Consider the following 20082-nt stretch of genomic DNA (forward strand, 5'->3'; position numbering starts at 1 on the left):
TCTACGTGCCAATAGTGTAGTAAAGACAATTACAGTTTGTTTGTCCTTCTTCACTTTAAGCCCATTTGGAAGTACACCAAACACAGCAGTTAATAGATTAAGAGGGTTTGTGACACAATGGCTGTTTGAGAGATATTTAACCCTTAAACCGCTGTGACCAGCTATAGTCAGTTCCCAATGCAATTTGCCATCACGCTGGTGACATACATTCATTGAATGCCACAACCGGCTATAGTCGATTCCTAGTGCAATTTGCCAGCACGCCAAAGCTGATCAATCTGTGCCGTACATTCGTTGAGCAGCCAGCTCATGACCACTGCCGCCCCCTGCAGCACTGCAGCATCACTGTCCCTGGGATTCAGCTGCTTCATTAGACTAGCCTGCAAGCATCAGTATTGGCCACTGTGTGCTTGCGTGCAGCCAGTTCAAGCACAGCTGGCTTTGTGAATTTCATCAATGGCATCAGCTACACCTTGTACTTATAATAATAGATTTTTTTTTTTTTAGTTTTTTTATAGTTTTCCAGTTCATTGTCAGTGTGTAAAATCAGTGTTGTAGTAATTGTGATGCTCTTTGCATGAAAAAAATGTGTTCCATTAAAATTTCACTTTTTCTTGGTGAATTGTGACGTTTCCTTAAAAACGCATTTAGCATCTGGGGGTGCATTAACCCCCCCAAGTATGTGGCAGTTTAAGGGTTAAAGATTTTGGTCCAAAATTATGTTAATTTGGTGCATGCCCAAAACATGTGGCCCAATGAGGCTGGAACTTGATTGCAATTTTTGCAGGTTGGATCTTACATTGGAAACATTTTGGACAATTTTAAATGAGACAGTTGTGCTTGATATATCATTTTAAGTTGAATAATTGTATGCTTTGCACATATGGGGCTTGAGTGAGAGATGTTGAGTGAGAGATCCTTTTCCCACTGTACTCTGGGATCTTTGTAAGGGAGGCACTTTGAAATATTTTTATATATTACGGAGATGCTGTCTTCAAGACTGATCAATATTTTTTCCGGAATAGAGGTAGGTGGGAGGTGAGGAACATTGGGCAGGTTTTGTTTAACAAAGTTTCTATTTTGAAGGTAGTGAAAGAAATGTGTTGCTGGAAAGTTAAATTTGGAGTGTAATTTTTTGTAGGATGTGAATACATTGTCTATGTACAGATCTCTAAGTGATTTAATCCCGAATGTTTTCCAGACATTAAGAGGGTGGAAAAAGGTGGTTCTTGTGCAGTGGTGCACAGATAAAAGCTTCTCTATCTTAAAATACTTCCTACTTTGGTTCCATATTCTGAGTGAGTGAAGCACAATTGGGTTGTTAGTATATTGGTGATGACTTGTACTTATTGGGGTACAAAGCAACCCCTATTTCTATTTCTATTGCAGACCAAGCCTGTGTTTGTTCATTTATTTGTGTCAATATCCAGGTTTTCCATCCATCCATCCATTATCCAACCCGGTATATCCTAACTACAGGGTCACGGGGGTCTGCTGGAGCCAATCCCAGCCAACACAGGGCGCAAGGCAGGAAACAAACCCTGGGCAGGGTGCCAGGGGAGGGCAGGGCACACACACACACACACACACCAAACACACACTAGGGACAATTTAGGATCACCAATGCACCTAACCTACATGTTTTTGGAGTGTGGGAGGAAACCGGAGCACCCAGATGAAACCCACGCAGACACGGGGAGAACATGCAAACTCCACGCAGGGAGGACCCGGGAAGAGAACCCAGGTCTCCTAACTGCGAGGCAGCAGCGCTACCCACTGCACCACTGTGCCGCCCTGTCCAAGTTTTTATAGCTTGTATATTTGCCGCCCAGTAATAAAATTGAAAGTTAGGTAGAGCCATGCCACCTTCTGCCTTAGGTCTTTGTAGGGTCACCCTTTGAATATGTGGATGTTTTGAATTCCAAATAACTGAGATTATTGTTGAATCTAATTTCTTAAAAAATTATTTATTGATGTATATTGGAATGTTTTGAAATAGAAAAAGAAGCTTAGGAAGGATGTTCATCTTGACAATATTAATTCTTCCAGCTAAAGTGAGATGAAGGGTAGACCATCTATGTAAGTCTTGTTTAATTTTTTCCATGCAGATGGCAATATTTTGTTGATAAAGAGCTTTATGTTCACTTGTGATGTTTACCCCTAGGTATTTAAACTGATCTCCGATGATAAAAGGGAAGGTGTCCAATCTAATATTGTGTGCTTGAGAATCCACTGGAAAGAGGACAATTTTATTCAAATTAATTCTCAGACCAGAAATCTTTTGAAATTCTGTTATTGCTGTTAGGACTGCAGGTACAGTATTTTGTGGATATGATATATACATTACCATATCATCTGCATATAGAGAAATTTTCTGTTCAAGTCCTTTTCTGATAATCCCCTTTATTTCATAAGCATTTTGACAGTGAACTGCCAGTCGCTCAATGGTGACTGACAAGGGCCATCCGTGTCTAGTACTACGTTCTAGTTTGAAGTAGTCTGAATTAATGCTGTTAATACAAACTGAAGCTTCTGGACTGGTACACAGTAGTTTGATCCATGTACAAATGTTCAGGTCAAACCCAAATTTCCCCAATATAGTGAAAAGGTACTTCCATTCAACCATATCAAATGCTTTTTCTGCATCCAACGATAATGATATCTCCAGGGTGTTAGACTTTCTGTGTGAATATGTTACATTAAACAGGCATCGAAGATTGGAAACTAAGTGTCTGCCTTTAATAAATCCAGTTTGATCCTGTGGTATTACCGAAGGAAGCACTTTCTCAATCCTTCTAGCTAGGACTTTGGAGAGTATCTTAACATCATTATTCAGAAGTGAAATTGGTCTGTATGATGCACATTGTAATCAGTCCTTATTTTGATTAGGAAAGATGCACTAGGTTGTGTCTTGTCTTCTTTAAACTCTTTAAAATCAGTAGAATATAAGGATTTATAGTAGTCTCTAAATGTGTGCATTATATTTTAATGTCAATGATTTTGTCTCCTTCTGTGTTGGTGATTGCTGGGATTACATTGCGAACTTCCTGCTTGTAGATTTGTTGAGCTAAGATCTTATTAGCTTTCTCTCCATGTTCATAGTAATGATGTCTTGATTTAAAAATGAGATGTTCTGTTTCTTTAGTTGTTAAGAGGTTGAGTTCTGAATGCAGAGCCTGTCAATTCCAATGAAGTGCCTCATTTGGACACCTAGCATGTTCTTGATCTATTCTGGTAATTTCACTGATTAGCTCGGATACCTTTTTGGTTTCCAATTTACTTCTGTGGGAAACATATGAGATAATCTGTCCTCTTAAGATAGACTTCAGAATTTCCCAGAGTATTCCTGCAGAAACCTCTGAGAATATATTTATCTATAAAAAAATTGATTTGCTTGGATATAAATTCTGTACAGTTCACGTCTGCTAATAAAAGTGGGTTAAGAAGCCAGCTGCAAAATGAGTATGTGGGGTATAATGATTTTAGCTCCATGATCAAGGGAGATAACAATAGTGCCATACTCTCAAGATTTAAACGTAGCCAAGAAATTATTATCTGTAAAGAAATAATCAGTTCTTGAGTAGCAGTGATGCACTGGTGAGTAGAAGGAATATGCTCTTGAGTTTGGGTTTAGAAATCTCCAGGGGTCTGATAAGTTGCGATCAGTTACAAACTGTGTAATTGTCTTTGCAGTGTTAGATGCCATGGTATGCTTTTGTATTATGTAAAATTTATATTATTTAAAGTACTAATAAAAATATATTTACATCTATCAACTATCAACATCAACACTAGCGCCTTCAACACCATCCAACCTCTGCTCCCTAGGGAGAAGCTGACAGAGATGGGAGTAGATTCATACCTGGGGGCATTGATCATGAACTATCTTACAGACAGACCTCAGTATGTGCGTCTCGGGAACTGCAGGTCTGAAATTGTGGTCAGCAGCACAGCAGCACAGGAGTGCTGCAGGGAACTGTTCCTTCTCCGGTCCTGTTCAGCTTATATACATCAGACTTCCAGTACAACTCGGAGTCCTGCCACGTGCAAAAGTTCGCTGATGACACTGCTATCATGGGCTGCATCAGAAGTGGGCAGCAGGAGGAATATAGGAACCTAATCAAGGACTTTGTTAAATGGTGCGACTCAAACCACCTACAACTGAACACCAGCAAAACCAAGGAGCTGGTGGTGGATTTTAGGAGGTCCAGGCCCCTCATGGACCCTGTGAGTATCAGAGGTGACTGTGTGCAGAGGGTACAGACCTGGGAGTGCAGCTGGATGATAAACTGGACTGGGCTGCCAATACTGATGCTCTGTGCAAGACAGGACAGAGCTGACTATACTTCCTTAGAAGGCTGGTGTCTTTCAACATCTGCAATAAGATGATGCAGATGTTCTATCAAACAGTTGTGGCAAGCACCCTCTTCTACGTGGTGGTGTGCTGGGGAGGCATCATAAAGAAGAGGGACACCTCACACCTGGACTAACTGGTGAGGAAGGCAGGCTCTATTGTAGGCACGGAGCTGGACAGTTTGACATTTGTGGCGGAGCGACGGGTGCTGAACAGGCTCCTGTCATTCATGGAGAATCCACTGAACAGTATCATCTCCAGACAGAGGAGCAGCTTCAGCGACAGACTGCTGTCACTGTCCTGCTCCACTGACAGAATGAGGAGATTGTTCCTCCCACACACTATGCGACTCTTCAATTCCACCGGGAGGGGTAAACGGTAACATTATACAATGTTATTGACTGTTATACCTGCCTTGCACTCTCCACCTTGCACTTTTTATCTTGCACTGTGTTTTTATCACTCTTTAATTAATATTGTTTTTATCAGTATGCTTTGCTGGAGTATGTGAATTTCCCCTTGGGGATTAATAAAGTATCTATCTATCTATCTATCTATCTATCTATCTATCTATCTATCTATCTATCTATCTATCTATCTATCTATCTATCTATCTATCTATCTATCTATCTATCTATCTATCTATCTATCTATCTATCAGAACAGTATATCCCTGTCTAGCAAGTCTGCATGGTTTATGTTTTGTTAATATAAAAAAGGAAAATAATGATGCATACTAAATATGTAAATTGAGCTGTTTTTGTTGCTTATTGACATGTCAGGTTTTTGACCTATTAACTTTAGGAAAAATATACTTTAGCGATACAGGGTCTCTTTGGTCATTTAACAAATAAACACATGAAAAACACTTTTGAGTTTAAATCTGGGCATCTTAAAATGTACCAAATCTTTGCATAAGAAAAAAAATCATACAATATGTTTCAACTAGCCACATATATTATAAAATCAGCTTCCTGACTGTACTGTCCCTTAATAGACATGAGGGAAATCATTATATACTGTTCTGTACTTTAATAAAAGGATACGCTCTTTCTACCTCAGCTTTATTATGTTTATTTTGACATTTTAATAACAGTTTTATCATGTTTTTAGTGTCAAGGGGTTCTTCTTTGTCAATAATTTCAATTATAAAACAATAAACCTGAGAATATTATAATAGGAGGAGCACTGTAGATGACCCCACACACACACATACAAATAGCCTTAAGAAGGCAAAAGACAACAACAAGTAGTACTTTTATTAATAAAAACACTTAAGAGGGATATAGACAAAACAAATTGCTAAGTTAAGTAATTGTTTATTAAGTACTGGATGCCTTTAAAAACTACATTTTTAACTTATTTAAGGAATCTTTAAAATAAGCCTTCTCTTGTATGGTATACACCTCTTAGCAACAATATACTTATTCACTCACTCTAGTATTCTTAGCTGATAAGAAGAAAAGAAGCACCATCTAGTGTTTATTATGAGAAAGAACTTGTGAATGTGCCATGAAATAGGATAATATTAGCCAAGTTTATTTTTATATAATAAAAACTACCCACCAATTAAATCCTTTGTAAGCAGCTGTTAACAGTTGTTAAATATTTTAATTAAAGTGTTCATAATAATGACCAATTATTACAAACATAAAAATTCTTGAAATTTGACAACAAACTTTAATTAGATGTCCAGTGTACTGGATTTGTATGGTAAAGAAAAGGTTAGCTTGAAATAAAGGCATGGGTCGCTATTTACATAGTTGTAAACCAAGAAAAGAAAAAGAGTCCCTTTGCAATGCTTGGGGACTGTCATATCATACAATACAATACAATTTATTTTTGTATAACCCAAAATCAGTGTGCCGCAATGGGCTTTAACAGGCCCGGTCTTTTGACAGCCCCCCAACATTGACTCTCTAAGAAGACAAGGAAAAACTCCAAAAAAAAAAAAAAAACCCTTGTAGGGAAAAAAATGGAAGAAACCTTGGAAATCCTTGGAAAAGGCAGTTCAAAGAGAGACACCTTACCAGGTAGGTTGGGCATGCAGTGGTTGTCAAAAAAGGAAGTAAATACAATATAATACACAGAATAGGACACAAATAATCCTCAATACAATGCAACAGTGCAATAGAAATATTACAAGTACAGAGCAGAGTTCAACAGTAGATGATATCACATAATAGGATTCGATCAGAGTCCTGGAGAACTCGGCCATCAAGCTGCCTCACTCTACCTGACAAATCCTGCTATCTTCCATCAGAGATGACTTTATCTTAGGCAGGCAAAACAACTTGACAGTATTGCAGTGGCACCAAGTGCCACATTTGAGTACAGAGAAGAGAAACAATATAGGCGAGGGTTAGTAACAATTATAACTATCATATTAGTTATGTTTTAGTGCTAATGACTAACAACATAGATGCAGTATGTACAGTTAATTAGCAGCTGTCAGGATATGCTAACTGAAGTAGTGAGTCTTCAGCCGAGATTCTGAAACAAAAGGGGCATCTCTTATAGTAGCAGGCAGACCATTCCACAGTTTAGCAGCCCTGTAACTAAAAGCACATCCTCCCCCTGTAATTTTATTAATCCTTGGAATCATAAGCAGACCGGCATCTTGAGATATTAATGTGTGTTCTGGTTTGTAAGTTAGGTTCAGATAAGTTCAGTTCACCACATCTCAGTTTTGTGTATAATGATGGAGTACTGTCATCACATTTTTTGTATGTATGGGAATCGATTTGATAAATAAGAACTAAACTAGGCAAGGACAGTGCCTGTAAGCCCAACATCATTTTCCAGCCTGTGCAGTAAAGTAGAATGGTCAATGGTGTCAATCTGCACTTAAGTCTAACAACATAATTACAGTGGAATTTCCTTCATCAGAGGAAATCAGAATATCATTTACAACACACCCAAGTGCCAGTGCAGAAACTGGACTGGAATTTGTCAAATAAATAGTGATGCATAAGGTGTGACTGAAGCTGATTGGTGACTACTTTTTCAAGTATTTTAGAGAGAAAGGCTAAATTTGAAAAGAGTACGTGTTGGTCTAGGTCTGACTTTTTAAGTAATGGTTTGATAACTGACTCTTTTAATGCATCAGGTACTGTGCCATGCAATATCCATCCATCCATCCATCCATTGTCTCCCGCTTATCCGAGGTCGGGTCGCGGGGGCAGCAGCTTGAGCAGAGATGCCCAGACTTCCCTCTCCCCGGCCACTTCTTCTAGCTCTTCCGGGAGAATCCCAAGGTGTTCCCAGGCCAGTCAAGAGACATAGTCCCTCCAGCGTGTCCTGGGTCTTCCCCGGGGCCTCCTCCCGGTTGGACGTGCCCGGAACACCTTACCAGGGAGGCGTCCAGGAGCCATCCTGATCAGATGCCCGAGCCACCTCATCTGACTCCTCTCGATGCGGAGGAGCAGTGTCTCTACTCTGAACCCCTCCCGGATGACTGAGCTTCTCATCCTATCTTTAAGGGAAAGCCCAGACACCCTGCGGAGGAAACTCATTTCAGCCGCTTGTATTCGCGATCTCGTTCTTTCGGTCACTACCCATAGCTCATGACCATAGGTGAGGGTAGGAACATAGATCGACTGGTAAATTGAGAGCTTCGCCTTGCAGCTCAGCTCCTTTTTCACCACGACAGACCGATGCCAGAGCCCGCATTACAGCGGATGCCGCACCGATCCGCCTGTCGATCTCGCGCTCCATTCTTCCCTCACTCGTGAACAAGACCCCGAGATACTTGAACTCCTCCACTTGGGGCAGGATCTCGCTACCAACCCTGAGAGGGCACTCCACCCTTTTCCGGCTGAGGACCATGGTCTCGGATTTGGAGGTGCTGATTCTCATCCCAGCCGCTTCACACTCGGCTGCGAACCGATCCAGAGAGAGCTGAAGATCACGGCCTGATGAAGCAAACAGGACAACATCATCTGCAAAAAGCAGTGACCTAATCCTGAGCCCACCAAACCGGACCCCCTCAACGCCCTGGCTGCGCCTAGAAATTCTGTCCATAAAAGTTATGAACAGAATCGGTGACAAAGGGCAGCCCTGGCGGAGTCCAACTCTCACTGGAAACGGGTTCGACTTACTGCCGGCAATGCGGACCAGGCTCTGGCAACGATCGTACAGGGACCGAACAGCCCTTATCAGGGGGGCCGGTACCCCATACTCTCGGAGTACCCCCCACAGGATTCCCCGAGGGACACGGTCGAATGCCTTTTCCAAGTCCACAAAACACATGTAGGCTGGTTGGGCAAACTCCCATGCACCCTCCAGGACCCTGCTAAGGGTATAGAGCTGGTCCACTGTTCCGCGACCAGGACGAAAACCACACTGTTCCTCCTGAATCCGAGGCTCGACTATCCGACAACCCTCCTCTCCAGAACCCCCGAATAGACTTTTCCAGGGAGGCTGAGGAGTGTGATCCCTCTGTAGTTGGAACACACCCTCCGGTCCCCCTTCTTAAAGAGGGGGACCACCACCCCAGTCTGCCAATCCAGAGGCACTGTCCCTGATGTCCATGCGATGTTGCAGAGGCGTGTCAGCCAAGACAGTCCTACAACATCCAGAGCCTTGAGGAACTCCGGGCGTATCTCATCCACCCCCGGGGCCCTGCCACCAAGGAGTTTTTTGACCACCTCGGTGACCTCAGTCCCAGAGATAGGGGAGCCCACCTCTGAGTCCCCAGGCTCTGCTTCCTCATTGGAAGGCATGTTAATGGGATTGAGGAGGTCTTCGAAGTACTCCCCCCACCGACCCACAACGTCCCGAGTCGAGGTCAGCAGCGCACCATCCCCACCATATACAGTGTTGACACTGCACTGCTTCCCCTTCCTGAGACGCCGGATGGTGGACCAGAATCTCCTCGAAGCCATCCGAAAGTCGTTCTCCATGGCCTCCCCAAACTCCTCCCACGCCCGAGTTTTTGCCTCAGCAACCACCAAAGCCGCATTCCGCTTGGCCTGCCGGTACCTATCAGCTGCCTCCAGGGTCCCACAGGACATTATTGCCATGCAATAATGAACTATAAATAATGTTTAAAATTCACACTCATGGAACATCCATTGCGCTATTTATTCATTTTGTTGGCACAGGATCTAGGGAACAAGTAGTAGGTTTCATTTTAGAAATTAAAGTCAAGACTTCCTGCTCTGTGACAGGATTCAAATTTCTAAAGTGTTTAATGCAATGTAAGACAGAGTCTGCCAAACTAGTATGCAGTTTGCACTGTGATGCTGAGATCTGGGATCTAATATTTTTAATTTTCTCATTAAAGAAGTATATAAAGTCTGTACTGTTAATGTCTGTTGGTATTTTGCACTGTAGATATGAATTCCCTGAATTAGCCACTAAACAGTACCTGAGGATTATTATTATTGTTATCTATTATTTTAGAATAGTAGCAAGCTTTAAAGAGAGCTTTTTTATATTTTTTAAAACACTCTTTGTCCATGTAGTTTGAAAGACCTGCAGTTTTGTTGTTCTCCATCTGCGCTGCAGTTTTTGACACTCTATTTTAAGAGATCAATTGTTCTCTTTAAACCATGGAGAGTTTCTATGTGTTTTGATCACTTTTGTTTTAAGGGGAGCTACTGCATCCAGAGCATCTCTCAAGGTCATATTATAATGTGATGTTAGCTGATCTACCATATATACTCGTATATAAGTAGGGTCTTGAAACCCAAAATATCGATCATAAAATCAGACTCGACTTATATGCCCGTTCAAAAATGCGACACTTAAATTTTATTTTTATATCTTTTTGCTTCCTCCAATCTTGCACCAGTTTCTCAGACACATCAAATTTTGTTGCAGCAGCTCAGTTACCAATTTCTTTCAACAACTTTTAATTTAAAACCAGCTTCATATTTTCTTCTGATCGAACGCTCCATCGTAGATAAGGGATGCTCTTACAATAAAGGTGTATGAGGGTGTGAAATACAAAAAACACAAAATAGTGCAAATGTTACTTCAGAATAGTTTGGGATTTACCATGTGGTTACGTAGGCACAATACATAGAAAAAAAGGATGTGTGCTCTGTGGTTACTCTCTCAGGTGAGCATTAGCATATCTTATTCTATTGGATCAATAGCGTTAGTTTTCCACATTTGACTTATATGATCAACATTATAAAATACCGGAAATTATACGGTAAAATCAAGCCCTGACTTATCCGCAGGAGAACTTAAACACAAGTATATACAGTAAATTGTTTTCCACGTTTACATTTGATTTTAACTGATCTAAATGGTTTTCCACAGTTACACTTGACATACTCAAAGTATCAATAAATTTTGAAGCAGAATTACAATCTAGATGTTGCACTGTCTTTGTTTTAATCTGTGAGTGTATTGGTAAGGGCAGAACCAAATCAAACGTAATTAAAACCCCTTGTAGACGATTGTCGCGAATTCGCATCAAACCGCTTCCAGGCTGAATGCAGCCGAGGTGGCACATGTATTCCGCTTATGCCGGTTGCTGCATATTCGATACGTTCCAAGGATTGTATTGAAAGCGCTTCTCCTCCCATCTAGTGGTCATAGTGGAAACTACAACCGCCTGATGGAAGCGAGGTGCTGGCGTTTCCATGCACGTGGATTTTGGCTGCTTACTTCGAGAAATTCTCCTCATTTGAGGTAAATTGCGATAAGACAAAAATACTTATAAGCTGATTGTTTTCTTCTAGTGCTGACATATCAGAATAGACTACATGTGATGAAAATTGCGGAAGTTATACGCCGTTTTCGCTATGTCGCTTTTTCGCTACATTCGGCAATAATGGCTGCATATGAATAATATTGTATTTAGGTGCAATATCGTAGAAATTAGAATTCCTGTGCACAGATTTCAAATGCTTTTCATTTTGATCCTAGTTAATTTCTAGAATTAATGTAAAAATTGCATACTGAGATATAAATGCGATTTCTGCCCTTTATTTTGAGGCAGAACTAAATGAACACATCAACTTTCTATGGGAAGCGAGCTGGTGGACTTCAAATCAGGGTTCCACCAGTTGAAAGTGATGACAGCTGTCTCAGTGACAGTGAGGATAGCGATGAAGACTACATACCTACACCATTATCACAAGGTGATGTTTCTGAAGATGAAAGCAGTGGTAATGAGAGTACTGACAATGAAAGCAGCAGTGATGAAGACTCTGACAGCAATAATGATGCACCTGCTAGCACCAGTGCTACTGGTGCAAGAAGGCGACCAGTTGCTACTGCAAGGAGAGCACAGCAAAAGGCAGTGTGGAAGACAGTGCAACAACAGAACTCTGCAAAGGACATTCCAATTTGGCAAGCTGCTCTTCCTAATGCTGATGAAATCAGACTGCCCATTCAGTATTTCCGAGACTTTTTTGATGCTGATCTTTTGGATAGTATTGCAGAAGAAAGTAATCTGTATTGCATGCAAAAAAATCCAAATAGGGCCCTCAGATTGGATCGAAATGAATTGGAGCAGTTTATTGGCACTGTAGTGTACATGAGTGTTGTACATTTACCAAGGTCAAGAATGTACTGGTCCAGTGACTGTCGAGTAGCACAGGTGGCTGATGTGATATCCCGAGACAGATGGGAACAAATTAAAAAATTCATTCATTTCAATGACAACAGCAACATGCCAGCCAACAATGATGGAAATTACGATAAGCTTTTCAAAATCAGGCCAATTATTGATTCACTTCTCCCAAAATTTCAGCGTCTCCCACAAGATCAAATGTTGTCTATTGATGAGCAAATGGTGCCATTCAAAGGTAGATCTAGTCTAAAGCAATATATCCCCAAGAAGCCATACAAATGGGGATACAAAATCTTTGTGCTTTGTGATACAAAAGGCCTGGTGCATTCATTTGATATATTTGCAGGGAAAATAGATCCTGTACCTGGAGAACCTAACATTGGTGCAAGTGGAAACATTGTGCTAAAGCTTGCACAAGTTATTTGTGGCGGTCTCAATCACTTGTTGTATTTTGACAACTGGTTTTCTTCCTTGGATTTGTTTGTTGCTCTTGCAAACAAGGGAATACCAGCCCTGGGGACTGTGCAGCAAAGTCGCCTGCAAGGGTGCAGTTTCAGCATAGACACTGATATGAAGAAGAAGGGAAGAGGGACATTTGAAGAGAAAAAGGTTGTTGTAGTCAATGTAGAAATAAGAGCATTAAAATGGTTTGATAATAGAGGGGTGATCGTTGCCAGGACTTTTGCCAGTGCCCAGCCTGTTTCTAACGTAGAAAGATGGGATAGAAAGTCAAAAAAGAAAGTGTCTATAGAATGCCCAAACATCATCAGCCTGTACAACAAGTTCATGGGCCGCGTTGATGCTCTTGATGCACTAATTGCATATTATCGCATCCACATAAGGTCAAAAAAGTACTATCATAGGTTCTTTTTTCATTTTGTTGATATGGTCATTGTAAACAGATGGTTGTTGTATCGACGTGATTGTGATTCACTGGATGTACCAAGAAAGAAGCAGAAGGATTTACTAGCTTTTAGAACATCAATTGCACATGCACTCTGCATGCAAGGAAAGGATATGTCAAGGAAGAAGAGGGGGCGGCCTTCATCTGATGTTGAAAGGGATTTCGAAAAGAAGAAACATCGAGGTCCAGCTAAGGCTATTCCAACACTGGAAGTCTGTTCAGATGCTGTGGGTCACTGGCCAGTGGTTGAAAAGTGGACGGCAACGCTGCAAACGCCCAAATTGTAAGGGCCAGACTGTAATCAAATGTTCAAAGTGCAATGTTCACTTGTGCCTCAACAAGAACAACAACTGCTTTCGAGAATTTCATGAGTAAGACTGTTTCTCCTCATGTGACTTTTTGTTAATTTCATGACATTCTACTGATTTTTGGAAAATTTTTGTTGTTTGAATTGTTGACTGGAGGAATTGATCAATAACAGCATCAATAAAATAATCCACATACCTGAGAGTGGAAAATTTGTTTAATTACTATTATACCCAATTATGCCTAATGTCGCTAATTTGCATCATACCTAAATTTATATTTAATATATGTGCTATATTCAAATTAACAATCTCCACTTAATTTAGTATCTATTTGACAGCAAAAACACAAATAATTAATTTTTTTATATAATTGTAAATAAATTCAGGCATCAAGTAGTGATCAGAAATAACTTCATTTAATAAAGTAATATTAAAATTTTGAATTTCATCTTTGCAAGTTATAATTAAATCTAATGTGTGGTTATGCTTATGAGTTGGACCTTTGACAATCTGACTAAAGCCTACTGAATTTAACAAATAAGTAAAGCATTTGCTGAAAGTGTCAGTTTCCATATCAATGTATGCATTAAAATCCCCCATCCACACTATGTGATCAAATCACATAAACGTTGGCCAAATTCAATCATGAACAATGAATATGGCTCTGGTGGCCTGTAGACCAGCACTATAATTGTATTAGAATCTGTTTTAATACTTAAAATGAGTGCCTCAAAGGATGTGAAGTCACCTAAATTTTTAGAAGCGATTTGTAACAATGAATTATTCCAAGGCCTCCTCATCGACCAGAATCTCTAGATTTATGAAGAAATGTGTATCCATCTGGTGACACCTCAGCTGGGGGAACAGTGTCAGAATTACTAAGCCAGGTTTCAGTGAGAAGACACAGATCAGATTTTGTACTTAATATAATATCATTTACCAAGAGACTGAATGTTCAATAAGCAGCATTTAAAAGTGTTTCTTTCTCCAAGTAACCAATCACCACACAATCAGCTCTTTAATAAAAGAACACCGATTCTTCAAAACTTTTAAGGAACATTAATATCTTCGAAGTTCATGTTTAATTATTCCATCCATCTCTCCATCCAGGGTTGCGCCAGTCCCAGCAAGAACACAGTGCGAGGCAGGAACAATCCCTGAACGGGGTGCCAGTTCATCACTAGCGCTGTCCACTGTGTCCAGATGTTTAATTAATAACTGTATATATAATTTAAATTAAGTTAAAAATGTATTTGTATAATGTAATATATATATTTTACTGCATTTCATCTTAAAAATAATATCAAGAGCTCCAAGAAGATAGCGCCTGGAAATCTAAATCGACTTAGAAGCCAGTTGTCATTATCTGTAAATATGCGCTCTCTTCTGTTGAATTGAATTGAATTCCTTTATTGTTATGGTATGGTACAATGAGATTCAATATGCAAATCCTCCATAAACTTATTTTCCTATAAAATGGTAAAATAACAACAACAATAAATTGTACTTAAAAGTATAAACAGTTCTACCAGGAGCACTTGATGGACTGATTGAATGCATTTAGAGCTCTTGGGATGAATCTGTTTCTGAACCATGAGATTTGTACAGGAAAGACTCTGAAGAATTTGCCGATGAGAGAAGTTCAAATAGACTGTGCACATGGCTGAGACAGTGTGTGCTAGAAGCTGTACCCTGACAATTCTCTCCATACTTGACACAGTTTGCTGTAGAGCTTTCCGATCAGCTTCTGTATAGCTGTGATTCCCTACTTACAATACAATAGGTTAAAATACAGGTGCAATGAGAATAACAATGCTAACGCAGCTATGGTATTTGGAATAGTTTGGCCATTCCATGCATCATTATATTGTTACAGGTTGATTGCAATCAGATGCCTTAAACTAAAAAGCAATATGCGGTTAATTTCAGTGTATTTGATAAAGCCGCATCAGGGCTGTGAATCAAATAAATAAAGGGAAACCACACAGGAACAGTAGCACTGCATTGATGTTGGGTGCCGCCAGTTTGCAAAACCAAGCGAAGAAGTACGTACACTATGGTTTGACCTGGCATGAGAATAATAGCTGTGTGGCTTTACGCCAAGTTTAGTTTTTATACATCGCAATGTGAGCGTGGAAACAGGCACCGTTTATACATGAGGCCCCTGGTCATCAATTCACACTCAGAACAGATTCTTAATGCTCAGCAGTCATCTGTTGAGTCTGGGAACAATGAAATGCTCATAATATCTTATTCATTTGTGCAGAATGGTACAATTCCAAACTATGTTAATTCAGAACTTAAAGTTAATTGCCTCCTAGGGGGGAAGGTATCTGACACAGAGGCTAAATTGGACTTTCTGGCTGACAATGAAGTGTCTACCTTATTTTTGAATGTCAGCATTGTAATATTTGTATGAGTCAGACCACACCTTATTTCATGGAGAAAACTTTTACTGTTCTGTTTTGCCAACTGGCTACATTCCAATCTTTTTCCCCTTTTGACTGCTCCCGTTAGGGGTTGCCACACGGGATCATCTTTTTCCACATCTTCCTGTCTTCTGCATCTTGCTCTGTCAAACCCATCATCTACATGTCCTCTCTCACCATATCCATAAAACTTCTCTTTGGCCTTCCTCTTTTCCTCTTGCCTGGCAACTCTATCCTTATCAATATACCCAGCATCTCTCCTCTGCACATGTCCAAACCAATGCAATCTCGCCTCTCTGACTTTGTCGCCCAACCGTCCAAACTGAGCTGACCCTCTAATGTACTAATTTGTAACCCTGTCCATCCTTATCACACCCAATGCAAATCTTAGCATCTTTAACCCTGCCACCTCCAGCTCTTTCTCCTGCTTTCTGGTCAACGTCACCGTCTCCAACCCATATAACAAAGCTGGTCTCACTACCATCCTGTACATCTTCCCTTTCACTCTTGCAGATAACCGTCTGTCACAAATTATACCTGACACTCTTCTCCACCCATTCCACCCTGCTTGCACTCTCTTTTTCTTCCACAATCCCCATTACTCTGTACTGTTAATCCCAAGTATTTAAACTCATCCAACTTCACCATCTCTACTCCCTGCATCCTCACCATTCCACTGACCTTCGTCCCATTCACACACATGTATTCTGTTTTGTTCCTACTGACCTTCATTCTTTTCCTCTCTAGAGCTTATCTCCACCTCTTCAGGGTCTCCTCAACCTGCTCCTTTCTCACATTACCGATCACAATGTCATCAGCAAATATCATAGTCCAAGGGGACTCCTTTCTAATCTCATCTGTCAGCCTATCCATCACCATTGCAAATAAAAAAGGGCTCATCCCTGATGTAATCCCACCTCCACGTTGAATGCATCCATCACTCCTACCGCAGACCTCACCACTGTCACAGTTAACCGGCTACATTCCAATACATAGCAAAAATCTCCTCTCCACTTCTGTGTCACCCCAGCTCCTACTTTACTCTACAGGTGCTGACACAGCTTATTATATTACACCCCCACTTCTTAAATTTGCTGTTCTCATACATAGTTTTAAATGTAATCAGTCATACACACTTAACAAAGCGCTTTTCATGACGGTGATCCATTAATTGTGCATCCTAAACAATAAACATTTATTCTTACTATGCAGTATAACCTAAAACCAAATTCACTTAATTTGGTAAATACTGTATAACATATTTAACTAAATTTAAATTCTTCCGTACACACAATATGAACATTTCTCAATATCTAAAAGACTATACACATGTTTTTTTCAGTCTCCGAATCTTGCAGGAATTCTGATATATCTATTAGACCTGGGACCTCATGTATAAATAGTGCATATGCCCGTTTCCATGCTTACATAGCAAGGTATAAAAAGTAAACTTGGCATAAAGCCACTCACATTCTCATGGCAGCATACCCCATTGCATACTCTCACTTCTGCTCGGTTTTGCAAACTAGTGGCACCCAGTGTCAAACCAGTGCTACTGTTTGTGGTCTCCCTTTTTTCAGATTCACATCAGTGATGCAGGATTTATCAAATATATCGAAATTAACTGCATATCATTTACAAATAAACTGGACTGGACTGCCAATACTGATGCTCTATGCAAGAGAGGAAAGAGCCGACTATACTTCCTTAGAAGGCTGGTGTCTTTCAACATCTGCAATAAGATGCTGCAGATGTTCTATCAAATGGTCTTCTACACGGTGTTGTGCTGGGGAGGCAGCATAAAGAAGAGGGACACCTCACACCTGGACAAACTGGTGAGGAAGGCAGGCTCTATTGTAGGCACAGAGCTGGACAGTTTGATATTTGTGGCGGAGCGATGGGCGCTGAGCAGGCTCCTGTCAATAATAATAATAATAATAATTCATTACATTTATATAGCGCTTTTCTCAGTACTCAAAGAGGAGCAGCTTCAGCGACAGACTGCTGTCACTGTCCTATTCCACTGACAGAATGAGGAGATCGTTCCTCCCACACACTATGCGACTCTTCAATTCCACCAGGAGGGGTAAACAGTAATATTATACAATGTTATTGACTGTTATACATGCCTCACACTCTCCACCTTGCACTTTTTAACTTGCACTGTGTTTTTATCATTCTTCAATTAATATTGCTTTTATCAGTATGCTGTTGCTGGAGTATGTGAATTTCCCCTTTGGGATTAATAAAGTATCTATCTATCTATCTATCTATCTATCTATCTATCTATCTATCTATCTATCTATCTATCTATCTATCTATCTATCTATCTATCTATCTATCTATCTATCTATCTATCTATCTAAATTTAATTCACTTGATTATAATAATTCTGTAACAATATAACTTTGCACAGAATGAACAAACTATTCCAAATACCATAGCTGCTTTAGCATTGTTACTCTCAGTGCGCCACTCAGAGTATTTCAACCCATTATATGTGTGTGTGGTATCATAGCTTCACAGCAGCTGATTGGAAAGCTCTATGGCAGGTTGTGTAGAGAGCACAGAGGATTATCAGGATACAGCTTCCAGCCTTGAAGGACATTTATAGCACATGCTACCTAAAGAAAGCAACCAGCATCAGCCATGCTGCAGTCTATTTGCAACTTGTTCCTGCCTCGCGCTTGATGCTTGCTGGCACTGGTACAACCCTGGATGGATGAAATAAGTAAACATGTATAACGAAGATTTTTCAGTGTTCCATAAAAGTTTTGAAGGATCATCAATCTAAGCTTACAGGGGCTTTAAATTTATTACAGAACTCATAGGGTGGCAATTGGTTTACGGAATGACAGGAATTAGGGGTTGGTATGTTTGACAGAGACTATTCTAAAATGTTCAGAGAGCTGTAATATCATGAATGTATTCTGTGTTGCAATCAGTTTTCTTCACTCTTCTGTCTGTGAAAGAGAAAGCCAGTTTAAGAAGCATGTAGTGATTAATGACTGGGTCAGGGAACCCATGCTACTCTAGTTACAATGGGATTTGAGAAACTCTAGTGAATTAAACATCGATTTTACTGTAAAGATTTTTGACATTCTGCTTTAATAACAAAATAAACTATGAGATTAAAGAGGAAATTTTTAGATTAAAGTCTGTAGTACTAGGGTGTTGTACCGTGTTAGCCATTATGAATGTAGAGAAAAGCCAAGGTGTCATTTTGCTTGGCTTTTCTCTAGATTAAAGTGTACATTTCAATATTTTTTTTCTTCACTGTGTCCCTGTTTTTTTTCTTCTTTTCTCTGCTCTCTAATATGCTTCCATATGACAATCTGATAGTTGGCTACAGCTCACCTTTTCTCCTCAACTTTGACATGTGACCACTTCCTTATTTTTTGGACACTGTGCGACTTTCTAAATTTGAACTTTCGAGTGTCTCCGCCACGCTGTATCACTTCATCACTTTCCTTTTGTTGCTCATACCACTGTTTAAGCCCACAAATAGTATGTTTTTCCTTGCCTCCACTTTGCATTCGCTGAAGTTTGTTTTTTTTGGGGGGGCTTTTGCCATTGTCTTTTCACAAAACGCTGAACGTAACAGGCTATTTATATTATTTTGCTTATTCAAAGGGGTATAATTCTGGGAGGAGTTGGGGTGGGGCAGCAGGTGCGTGGATGTGCTTTACTTTTTTTGATGACAAGAATTTATAGAGCTCTATAAAAACTACACTTAGTGCCATTATGAACAACACTGCAAATCCTCTGTCTCACACACTAACACAGAGTACTTTCAGCCAATGAATTATTCTGCAAAAGTGTGTCAAGAAACACTACTGGAGTTCCTTTATACCATCAGCAATACACTTCCATAATGCCTCACTTTAACTCTGACAGCAAATTCATAAGTTTTCTTTATTTTGAATTTTCATGCTTAATAGTCATTCTATTGTCTGTTCAGACCATAATGTGGGTTTTTATTTATTTATTTATTTCATGAATTTCTGTAAAAGTCAAATCCCCCCCAGGGATAAATAAAGTTCTATCTATCTATCTATCTATCTATCTATCTATCTATCTATCTATCTATCTATCTATCTATCTATCTATCTATCTATCTATCTATCTATCTATCTATCTATCTATCTTGTTTCCAATATACACACTGATGGAATTTTTCACAATCACACAGTATGCCAAGCAGCTCCTTTTCTATCTGTGTGTATCTTTTCTGACACTCAGTTAGTGTTCTGGACCCATATGCTACTGATTGCAGTATGACTGCACCCATGCCCTCTGAGCTTGCATTAAATGATAAGGTAAACAGGTTTATTGATATCAAACAACCTTAGCATTGGTCATTATCTCTTTTAGTTTTTCGAAGCTCCTTTCTTGTACATTTTCCCAATGAAATTTACTGTCTTTCTTGAGCAGTTTTCTTAATTAAGCACTAACCCCAGAAAAGCTTAGGACAGGAAGTCTTAACTTTTATTTCTAAAATGAAACCTACTACTTGTTCTCTAGATCCAGTGCCAACAAAACTAGTAAAAAAG

At 39.9% G+C, this 20082-nt stretch overlaps 2 protein-coding genes across 2 annotated transcripts in view; one reads left to right on the forward strand and one right to left on the reverse strand.

The window, feature by feature from the left end:
• The window catches only part of LOC127525948 (uncharacterized), a 121654-nt gene that overhangs the window by 3630 nt on the left and 97942 nt on the right, over positions 1 to 20082 (reverse strand). The window lies entirely within an intron of this gene.
• LOC114665714 (piggyBac transposable element-derived protein 3-like) lies at positions 11319 to 13079 on the forward strand. The gene has a single exon (XM_028820336.1). The coding sequence runs from the start codon at positions 11319 to 11321 to the stop codon at positions 13077 to 13079; it is 1761 nt and encodes a 586-aa protein (XP_028676169.1).

The sequence above is a fragment of the Erpetoichthys calabaricus genome, chromosome 15, assembly GCF_900747795.2.
Source record: "Erpetoichthys calabaricus chromosome 15, fErpCal1.3, whole genome shotgun sequence".
Taxonomy (NCBI): Eukaryota; Metazoa; Chordata; class Cladistia; order Polypteriformes; family Polypteridae; genus Erpetoichthys; species Erpetoichthys calabaricus.